At 39.3% G+C, this 11,557-nt stretch overlaps 1 protein-coding gene across 1 annotated transcript in view; it reads left to right on the top strand.

The window, feature by feature from the left end:
* Positions 1 to 11,557, top strand: part of LOC107717755 (junction-mediating and -regulatory protein-like) — a 23,800-nt gene that overhangs the window by 6,824 nt on the left and 5,419 nt on the right. The window contains exons 2-8 of the mRNA XM_016524590.1: positions 3,051 to 3,224; positions 5,887 to 6,037; positions 7,414 to 7,498; positions 7,934 to 8,169; positions 8,482 to 8,669; positions 10,963 to 11,031; positions 11,107 to 11,193. Coding sequence (XP_016380076.1) covers positions 3,051 to 3,224; positions 5,887 to 6,037; positions 7,414 to 7,498; positions 7,934 to 8,169; positions 8,482 to 8,669; positions 10,963 to 11,031; positions 11,107 to 11,193 — 990 coding nt within the window. The remainder of the gene's footprint in view (positions 1 to 3,050; positions 3,225 to 5,886; positions 6,038 to 7,413; positions 7,499 to 7,933; positions 8,170 to 8,481; positions 8,670 to 10,962; positions 11,032 to 11,106; positions 11,194 to 11,557) is intronic.

Here is an 11,557-nt window from a genome sequence, read left to right as displayed (position 1 = left end):
CACTCTCTCACACACACACACACACACACTCTCTCACACACACACACACACACACTCTCTCTCACACTCACTCACTCACTCACACACACACACACACACAGACCTGCAGCTCATTCAGCCTGATGAAGATGTAGAAGTGATTCCCATGGAAGAGTCACATGACATCACTGCGGTCAGCCAATCAGGACGTTTTCCACAGTGACTCCCATATCCTGTGCCAAAAACAGGAGAGAGGAAACAGGATGTGATGTCACAGCTGGAGGGGTTTTCCAGCATAGATAGAGTGAGAGAAAACCAACACTAGACTGTGACTGTATTCCTGCACACACAGCCCTTCATCATCATCATCAGTTAAAATCCTCTCTGTCCAAACTTACACTCGCCAAGAGAAAAATAACACACTACCAGTCAAAAGTTTGGCTTTTTTTTTATAAGAAATTAATCATTTAATTAATCAAGGACGCATTAAACTAATCAAAAGTGCCAGTAAAGACATTTATAGTGTTAAAAGATTTATTCCAAATAAATATATAATAATAATAATTTCAAATAAATGCTGTTCTTTTGAACTTTCTGTTCATCTGTGAATTCTGAAAAATAAAATGCATCACAGTTTCCACAAAAATATTAATGTTTTCAACATTGATAATAATCAGAAATGTTTCTCGAGCAGCAAATCAGCATATTAGAATGATTTCTGAAGATCATGTGACACTGAAGACTGGAGTAATGATGCTGAAAATACAGCTGCGCATCACAGAAATACATTACAGTTTAACAGATATTCACATAGAAAACTTTTTTTAAATAAGAATAATATTTCACAATTTTTACTGTATTTTTGATCAAATAAATGCAGCCGTGGTGAGCAGAAGAGACTTTCAAAATAATAAAAAATCTCAGAAACTCAAACTTTTGAACAGTGTAACTTCATTAGAAGTTTTATCTCAAACTCATTCACAGCGCTGGAACTGACCGTGTGATGCGAGTCATGTGACCAGATGTAAATAATATTTACAGCAACAATAGACGTGAAAGCATCAGCAGGTGTGCATTCAAATCAGAGACGGTCCGTTACAGCAGGTGTGTTTGTACCTGAACAACAGCAGCTCGTCTCCACGGCAACCGGTCGTCAAGGTAAACAGAGGCTCAGTGTTGCTGATGAATGGATCAGTGTTTGAGTTACACTCAGACTCACAGACAGTCCATTCTTCAGCGAACACAGCTCAACATTCACTGTGAGCACAAACACACAGAGTCATTTACTGACTGCACAAAGACCTGTGTGTGAGTGAGTGTGAGTGTGTGTGTGTGTGTGTGTGTGTGATGATGATGAAGATCTGAGCACACTGTTCACCAGCATCACGACGACACTGAACTGACGTATGACTCAAATAGTTTAGATAATAAGTATCTGAATAAGTAGTAGTTTTTGCATTTTTTCTCAGTTATGACTTTTTTAAAGTTTACTATGATCTAATTTCAGATTTAGCTTTAGTTCTGTTTTAGTTTATTTATTTCTAGTAAGTCATTTTAGCTTTTTTTAGCTAATGCTTTAACTTAAACCTGTTTCAGTTGCCAAGGCAAAATGTCTCATTTTCATTTAGTTTGTTTTTCATGTAATATTCATATTTTATTTAAGCTTTATATCAGTTAACAGAAATGTTTTATAATAGTTTTAGTTATTAGTTAACGATAATAACCCTGGTTCTCGCTCAATCACATTGGCTGCTTATGTAAGTATTGACTCTGTTAGTAAGTGCTGAAAACATAATTTTTTTCTGATAAAAATTGTGATTGCAATTTAAAATGTGCTTGTTTGTAGGCCTAAACAATTTGGCCAAACTCAGTTATAAAAATTATAATAATAAAAATAATAAAATTAGTATTTAAGAAAAATAATATGATCAATTTTTATTTTATACTACGGTTTAAAGCTGTCTTAGTTTCTACATTTTCAAACACTAAAGGTGCAGTAAGGCATTTCTGAGAGACGCTGTTGAAAGTGGATCAGACCGAGCACAAAACACACTTCTAGCCAATCAGCAGTAAGGGGCGTGTCCACTCAGGACGGGGGAGGTGCCTGTGTTCCATAGCATGTGTGTGAATTTGAGGGCGGAGCTATCAAGATAGGGGCGGGATTCTTTGAGGTAGGGGCGTGTTTGTTTTGTTGATTTCAAATATCAACAGTGTTTCTCTGAAATCACTTACTGCACCTGAGGGCTGTTTCATAAAAGACACTAAGAAAAGCGGGGATTAAAGTCCCAAACCTGACCTGAAATAACCTAACAAATCAATCAGGACTAAAGCGGTTTCATAAACGACAATTTAAGTTCACGCAATCTCACTCATTTGATCCAGGTTCAGTGAGTCAAGATCATTTGATGTGCAGCTTATTCTTAAAGTCGATCACGGATCAAATCGATCCACCATCGCAAACAGCGAATATATCTGTGCTGTTTAATGCATTTGTTTTCCTCCGTGCATAACTGACACGTCACAGGTATATTCTTCATCTGTAAATGTTAGAAAGTCATGCAGATATATCCATTTTACTGTCAGGAGCGCTGCTGCGCGCATGCACGCTAAATATAATAGTGCAATAATTCAGTTGTACTATGTTTTTATTTCTTTGATTTATTTAAGTTGCATTTTCTGTATACTTGTATTTTTGGACTGATAATAAAGTCAACTAATTGTATGTGAGCGAGTCAGTGGTGATATCAGTGCGTTCCTATTGGTCAGAGTTAGAGGAGCTCAGCTTAACCTGACAGTTAACCTGCTCCGGACCAGGTTAGTTTAGTTAGTTAGTGACTGAGCTTGAGCTCTGGTAAATTTGCTTTCTGAAACCAAATCAAGTGACAATAAGTCAGACTAACTGGAATAAGCCTGGCCTATTTGGTAAACTAGTTTTATAAAACAGGCCCCTGAAGCCCTTAAAGCTTCTCTTTAGTTTATCAGCGCTTCTCATGATGAGTTTGTGGAGATTCAGAACTCACAGCTGATGCAGATGGAGCTCGTGTGGATCATGTGTATGTGTGTGTGTGCAGCTGCTGGAGAAACAGCGCGGCGTGGAGCGGATGGTGGAGCTGCTGCAGCTGTACGCGGAGCAGGACGAGGCGTATGGAGATCTGGTGGAGGCCACGACTGAGCTCTACCACTATCTGCTGCAGCCCTTCAGAGACATGCGCGAGTTAGCCATGCTGCGCAGACAGCAGATCAAGGTACACACACACACACACAACCTCCTGCTGTCATAGCGACCGCTGCTTCCCATGAGCCCCCGCTCTAATCACATTAAGGGTGGACAAAGAGAGAATCGTGTGTGTGTGACTCTAAACCAGTGTCATGACTCAGCACTTCATTGAGAGTTTACAAACACACACACACAACACCTGTATGCAAATGACCCTCTCGCTCTGTTTCTACAGTTTACCTGACAAACTGACAATTCAGGTTTCTGTGTGTGTGACACTATGAAACCCTCATCATTCACACAAAAACACATGCAAATACTGTGTGCTCACATTTGTTTGTATGTGTTTTCTGTGAATTAAGGGATTTTTATAGTGTAAACAAACACATACTTACACATATAAATGCATGCATACACACACACACAAACACTCATACACACATACACATATAAATGCATGCATACTCACACACACACAAACACTCATACACATACACATATAAATGCATACATACACACACACACACATATAAATGCATACATACACACACACAAACACTCATACACACATACACATAAATGCATAGTTTACAAACACACACACACAACACCTGTATGCAAATGACCCTCTCGCTCTGTTTCTACAGTTTACCTGACAAACTGACAATTCAGGTTTCTGTGTGTGTGACACTATGAAACCCTCATCATTCACACAAAAACACATGCAAATACTGTGTGCTCACATTTGTTTGTATGTGTTTTCTGTGAATTAAGGGATTTTTATAGTGTAAACAAACACATACTTACACATATAAATGCATGCATACACACACACACAAACACTCATACACACATACACATATAAATGCATACACACACACATACACACATATAAATGCATACATACACACACTCACACACACAAACACTCACACACACATACACATATAAATGCATGCATACACACACATACACACATATAAATGCATACATACACACTCTAACACACACAAACACTCATACACACGCACACACAGCAGTGTGTCAAATGAACATATGGGCAGCGAGCGAAGCAATAAATGAATGCATGAGGAGATGAATGAGTGACTGAGGCATTATGGGACGCCCAGGTCGAGTGTCATGTGATCAGAGAGGTGCAGTGTGGGTATCACATTTCTATACATGAATTAGACATGTGACGAGACGCAGACGCACGAGAGTCCGGACGTCCTGCTGACGGTCAGAAGAGTCTCGTAGATGAGCGGCACGAGGCAATCACTGAAAACAAGACCAAACAAACACAGTTTAGATTAAGCACTGTTCTTACAATCAAAGAAGTCAATATTTTAATTCAGCAAGAATGCATTAAATTGATCAAAAGCAACAGTAAAGACAAAAGATTTCTATTTCAAATGAACGCTGTTCTTCTGAACTTTCTACTCATCTGTGAATCCTGAAAAATAAAATGTCTCATGGTTTCCACAAAAGTATTGTGCAGCACAACTGTGTTCAACATTGATAATAATCAGAAATGTTTGTTGAGCAGCAAATCAGCATATTAGAATGATTTCTGAAGATCATGTGACACTGAAGACTGGAGTAATGATGCTGAAAATACAGCTGCGCATCACAGAAATAAATTACAGTTTAACACATATTCACATAGAAAACAGCTGTTTTACATTAAAATAATATTTCACAATTTTTACTGTATTTTTGATCACATAAATGTAGCCTCAGGGAGCAGAAAATACCTTTTTTTCAGAAACACTAAAAAAATCAATTATTTCAAATTTTTGACTGAAAGTGTGATTTCTGTTGCTGGAAAATTCACATCAATTAAAGCTAAAAGCGACGTGAACATTTTTATTATAAATATCAATTTTTCTAGTTCTGCCAAGCTCTAAAATATTTGATCAAGTAGGTAATTGTGAGTATAAATATATTTTAAAGTCCTGTTCCAGTAAATCACAGATAAAAATGAATTGGTTTAGAAAGAGTGTCTGAGCATCAGATATTGTTCTGATTCAGTGAGTTGTTCACGGCTGTGAGAAAATCATGAATCAGTGAGTTGAACTGAAGATCCAGATCAGTCAGAGTTGTGAAGGAATCTTCAGAACGCTTTATTGAAAATATCTGGTTTTCATAAAGCATCATAGAGCCTCAGAAGATCCTGAGAATAAAGCATTGTGTTGAAACAGGGATTTACTGTACGTGAGAGCACAGAACAACTCCTCATCTGATTCTTAGATGACAGAAGCAGGTTTATAAGGACATGAGGGCGAGGAAATGATGACAGAATGATCATTTATGAGTGAACTAACATTTGAAATGCTTGTTTGGACTTCAGTTTGTTTTCTGAACATCAGTGTTCATTTGACCTCATCAGATCATGTTCATGTGCGCTGGGCGGCAGTGTGATCAGGATATTTAAAGCATGACGTGATTCAGACGACTCTCTCAGGACTGTGTGTGTGTGTGTGTCACGGCTGACCTGTGTGTGTGTGTGTGTCTGACCTGTGTGTGGGTGAGTGTGTGTGTGTGTGTGTGTGTGTGTCACGGCTGACCTGTGTGTGGGTGAGTGTGTGTGTGTGTGTGTGTGTGTGTCACGGCTGACCTGTGTGTGTCAGCTGACCTGTGTGTCACGGCTGACCTGTGTGTGTGTGTCACGGCTGACCTGTGTGTGTCAGATCTCTCTGGAGACGGAGCGTCTGGGCCCGCGGCGGGTGGAGTGTCTGCGCAGGGAGGATGAGGACTGGCAGAGGAAGGCTCACACCGCTGTGCTCTCCATACAGGACCTGACCGTCAAATACTTCGAGACCACGGCTCGCGCTCAGAAAGGTGAGACCGCCAAACTGAGACAGACTCAATCCAGAAGAACTGATGCTTCAAGAAAGCTCCTGCAAAGCTCCTGAGAAACTGTGCTCCAGTGCACCGAGAGCAAAAGCTGCTTTAAATACAAAGGATGCTCACACCAAATGTTGATTTCATTTAGTTAATAGAAGTTAACTGATAAAGAAAATCTATTTTTGACAGCATCCTCATTTTACAGCATTTTTACACAAGTGCCTAAAACTGTTAACAGCACTGTAGCTTTGCAGGAGGTTTCTTGAAGCGTCTTGTTCTTCTGGATTGAGTCTGTCTCAGTTTGTTCTGTTTCTTCATGTGACTCCAGACAGACTGATGATGATCAGATCAGATCTCTGTGTGCAGCACTAACATCTCACTGCATTATTACAATTAATGGCTAAATGAATGTTTGGAAATGTAAACTGATATTTCCTCCTGACACACTACAGCAAAAGATAGAAATAACTGACTTAAAACCATTTTTAGCTGCTGGGAATACTAGTGTTCTAATGATTTTGGCCAGCACTGTATATATTTTCCAGGTTAAAACAGAGCACTACACTAAAGAGGATTGGCACCATGTCTTTCGCATCAGTGATATCTTTCTCTCGCTTCTCATGTGGTGTAACACTGGCAAACGCATCCAAAATAGTTTTTTGCATGTAAAAACATGAGGCAACAAACGTCTGCTTTGTTATTAGTTTTTTAAGAACCCTTAAATCAGAATTAATTACTTTATATCAGGCAAATATAGAACCATGTGAGTTTTTTTCTTTTGAATCAAACACAATAATATGTATATGTTTGGCCCTGCATCACACCTCCTGCGATGTGACTATTGCGCATGAGCACATCGCGATTTCAATGCTGAAACAATGTATCATGCAACCCTAGCATGTATTTATGTAATTTAATAATTTATAATTATTTTATTTAATAATTTTACAATAATGCCACTCCTAATTTCAGTAAAAAAAAGTCTGAAAATTAAATTGTCATTCTAGGAGAAGTATCAGAGATACTGTGAGGATCTTGGAGTCAAACGTTGATTTACTCTACTCTACTCTACTCTACTCTACTGTCCTTTACTCTACTCTCCTGTCCTCTACTCTACTCTACTCTCCTCTCCTCTCCTCTCCTGTCCTCTCCTCTACTCTACTGTCCTCTCCTCTCCTCTACTCTACTGTCCTCTACTCTACTCTACTGTCCTCTACTCTCCTCTACTCTCCTCTACTCTACTGTCCTCTCCTCTGCTCTACTCTACTCTACTCTACTCTACTCTACTGTCCTCTCCTCTCCTCTCCTCTACTCTACACTCTACTGTCCTCTCCTCTCCTCTACTCTACTCTACTCTGTCTGTCTGTCAGTGATGTACGAGCGCATGCGTGCCGACCAGAGGAAGTTTGGGAAAGCTGCGTGGGGGGCGGCAGTGGAGCGCATGGAGAAACTCCGGTATCACACACACACACACAGATATATATATATACACACACACACTCTCACACACACACACACACACAGACACACTCAATCTCACACACACATACACAGATATATATGCACACACACACAAATACACACAGATATATATGCACACACTCACACACACACACACACACACACACACACACATACACACACTCACACACACACACTTACACAGATATATACACACACTCTCACACACACACACAGATATATTCACACACACACAGACACACTCTCACACACACACACAGATATATACACACACACACACTCACTCACACACACACAGAACACACTCTCACACACACACACACACACTCTCACACACACTCATATAAAACAGCATTAACCATGTCATCACTAGCGCTGCATCACAGGGTTTCAGTGAACACGTTGTAAGTGTAAGTGCGCAGATGTGTATGTGTCACCTGTGGTCTGCATGTGTGTGTGTGTGTGTGTGTGTCTGCAGATGCAGGGTCTGCAGGGGGGCGAGGAGGCCATGGTGCGTCTGGACCAGCTGGAGGCCATGTACTACGAACTCCAGCTGCAGCTCTACGAGACCCAGTTCGAGATCCTGAAGTATGAGGAGCTGCTGCTGACGGCGCAGCTGCAGAGTCTGCGCAGACAGATGAGCGGTGAGCGTCTGCACTCCGGAACTCAAGTCAAGTCACCTGTATTTATATAGCGCTTTTAACAATACAGATTGTGTCAAAGCAGCTTTACAGTATTAAATAGGAAAATAGTGTGTCAATAATGCAAAAGGACAACAGTAAACACTCAGTTAAAGGCAGTTCATCATTGATTCAGTGATGTCATCATCCAGCTCAGTTCAGTTCAGATAGTATCTGTGCAATCAAGTCGAGGATATCTCTGGAAGTTAAGTGTCCCAAGCCATCAAGCAGAAATTAAGCCGTCATCTGTGTGTGACTCTGTGTGTGTGTTTGCAGAGAGGCAGGAGGAGGTGGTTTACTACGACACCTACGAGAGTCCTGACGCCATGAAGGCCACCGACGACCCCTCGACCCCTCTGACCCCCCCCAGAGAAGACATGGCCAAACTCCAGCAGAGGACCAGACAGCTGGAGGCCCGCAGAGGACGCATCACCGCCAAGAAAGCCTACCTCAAACACAAGAAGGTATCAGAGCCGCAAACATCTGATCAGAATATAAACATCAGTCAGTACGTTTACATGGACAACAATATTCCGATTTTAACACGATCAAGACAATACTCTGATTAAGAATCTACCATGTAAACAGAGATTTTTGATTACCTTAATCCGGCTAAAGTCATAATCGGAGTAAACACAAATCGAATTAAGACATGTGGAGGATTCCTATTTTAGTCGCATTATTGAAGTGCCGTATAGACATGTACACACCTTAATCACACTATTACCGTCGTGTAGGACTTTTAGCCGCATTCTGCGACAGGATACACACACGGCAGTGCTCAACCGTTAGACGGCGAACAAAAGAGCAACTCCGCCGTCGTCTATTTGCACATATAGCATGACAAATAATTAACTGCACTTGAAGCTTTCGTAAAATTAAAAATGAAACACCCAAAACTGTAAATGGCATCATAATGAAGACGAACTATATGTTTATATGTGAAATTCTGGGTTGGACGTCGAATGGCGTCACGTGTGGACGTAATGACGTGTGCCATTAATCCATCTATGTACTATAACATGTAAAACGGGAACATGAAAGGAGTATTCTAAAAGCAGCTCATGTAAACACCTTAATCATAATATTGTCTTATTCAGAATAAGGTAAATAATTAGATTACTGATGTTCATGTAAACGTAGTCAGTGTCATGTAGTGTCGACCGATATATTGCCAAGGCTGATATATTTGCTGATATTTGACTTTTTCAAAATTAATTATCATCTTCTGTGTTTGGGTGATATTCGGCAGTTTTTTAAATGATCAGCATCGGTAAATAATTTTATTTCTATTTGTGCTATATTTGGCATTTTTATTATCATTATCAGTTAATTTTTCTGTTTGGGCAGTATTTGCAATTTTTTAAAATTATCGCCATCTGTTAATTTTTTTCTGTTTGGCCGATATTTTTCTATGTTTAATTATCGACATCGGCCAGTAACTTTTTCCTGTTTGGACGATATTTTTCTATTTTTAATTATCGACATCGGCCAATAACTTTTTCCTGTTTGGACGATATTTTTCTATTTTTAATCATCGACATCAGCCAATAACTTTTTCCTGTTTGGGCGATATTTGGCATTTTTTTTCTGTTTTGCTAATATTTGGCATTTTGTATTTACTGGCATCAACTAACAGTTTTTTTTACTGTTTGGCTGATATTTGGCTTTTTGTAATTATCATCTTCTGTGTTTGGGTGATATTCGGCAGTTTTTTAAATGATCAGCATCAGATAATAATTATTTTTCTATTTGTGCTATATTCGGCATTATTATTATCATTATCGGTTCCTTTTTCTGTTTGGGCAATATTTGCGATTTTTTAAAATTATTGCCGTCTGTTAATTTTTTTTCTGTTTGTCCGATATTTTTCTATTTTTAATTATCGACATCGGCCAATAACTTTTTCCTGTTTGGCCGATATTTGCCATTTTTGAATTATTGGCATTGACTAACACTTTTTTCTGCTTAGCTGTTGTTTGGCATTTTGTATTTACTGGCATCGACTAACAATTTTTTTTTACTGTTTGGCCGATATTTGGCATTTATGAATTATTGTTATCGGTTTATTTTTTTCTGTTTGGCCGATATTTGGCATTTATGAATTATTGTTATCGGTTTATTTTTTTCTGTTTGGCCGATATTTGGCATTTATGAATTATTGTTATCGGTTTATTTTTTTCTGTTTGGCAAATATTTGGCATTTTTAAGTTATTGGCATTGACTAACAATTTCTTTACTGTTTGGCTGATATTTGGCATTTATGAATTATTGTTATCGGTTCATTTTTTTTCTGTTTGGCCAATATTTGGCATTTTTTAATTATTGGCATTGACTAACAATTTTTTCTGCTTAGCTGTTGTTTGGCTATTTGTATTTACTGGCATCGACTAACAATTTTTTTTACTGTTTGGCCGATATTTGGCATTTTTGAATTATTGTTATCGGTTAATTTTTTTCTGTTTGGCCAATATTTGGCATTTTTTAATTATTGTTATCAGTTAATTTTTTTCTGTTTGGCCAATATTTGGCATTTTTTAATTATTGTTATCAGTTAATTTTTTTCTGTTTGGCCGATAGTTGGCATTTTTTAATTATTGGCATGGGCCAGTCATTTTTTTTGTTTGCCCGATATGTCAGAAGCAGGACTTTATTTTGACAACACTGAGAACACCAGCACCTGCCACACAATGCTCCCGTTATCCGTCTCAGTTTAACAGTTCTGACGTCTCGTTTCGTTCTCGTTCTCGTTCTCAGGAAATCTGCATCATCAACCACACACAGAAGCAGCAGCAGCGGCAGGACGGTCCGGAAGCTTTGCTGCAGGTGCGAGTCTAAACAGCAGTGTAATGCTGATAATGAATCACATGTTGATCTCACATGAATCACCTGTGTGTGCAGGATGAAGAGGAGGAAGAGGAGCAGCAGCTGTCCAGAGTCAGTCAGGAGAGACAGAGGACACTGGACCGACTGCGCAGCTTCAGACAGGTCAGACGCTCGACTGCATCTGAGAACACAGAAATCACACTCCAACACACGAGAAACACTCCCATCACAGCATCATAATCATACAGCACTACCTGCAGAAACTACTGGACTGACTCCGATCCGTCTGATTCACTCAATCACGTCTTCGTTTGCTTCTTGTGAATACAGCAAGGCTCGAAATTGCGACCATTTTGGTCGCATATGCTCCCAAAATTTAATCTGTGCGACCTCAAAATATATTTGGGAGCATTTGTGCGAGTGCATATAATTGTTGTCATGTGACCTGTTTTAATTTCTCTAAAAACCTTCAGAGTATGTGCCTTCTGAGTGTTGATACGGTGACCTGTCTGCCGTTCTATGAAAC

This window comes from Sinocyclocheilus rhinocerous, unplaced genomic scaffold (genome assembly GCF_001515625.1).
Source record: "Sinocyclocheilus rhinocerous isolate Xijiao unplaced genomic scaffold, SAMN03320098_v1.1 scaffold693, whole genome shotgun sequence".
Classification (NCBI taxonomy): Eukaryota; Metazoa; Chordata; class Actinopteri; order Cypriniformes; family Cyprinidae; genus Sinocyclocheilus; species Sinocyclocheilus rhinocerous.
This window is presented reverse-complemented; position numbering and strand designations above follow the sequence as displayed.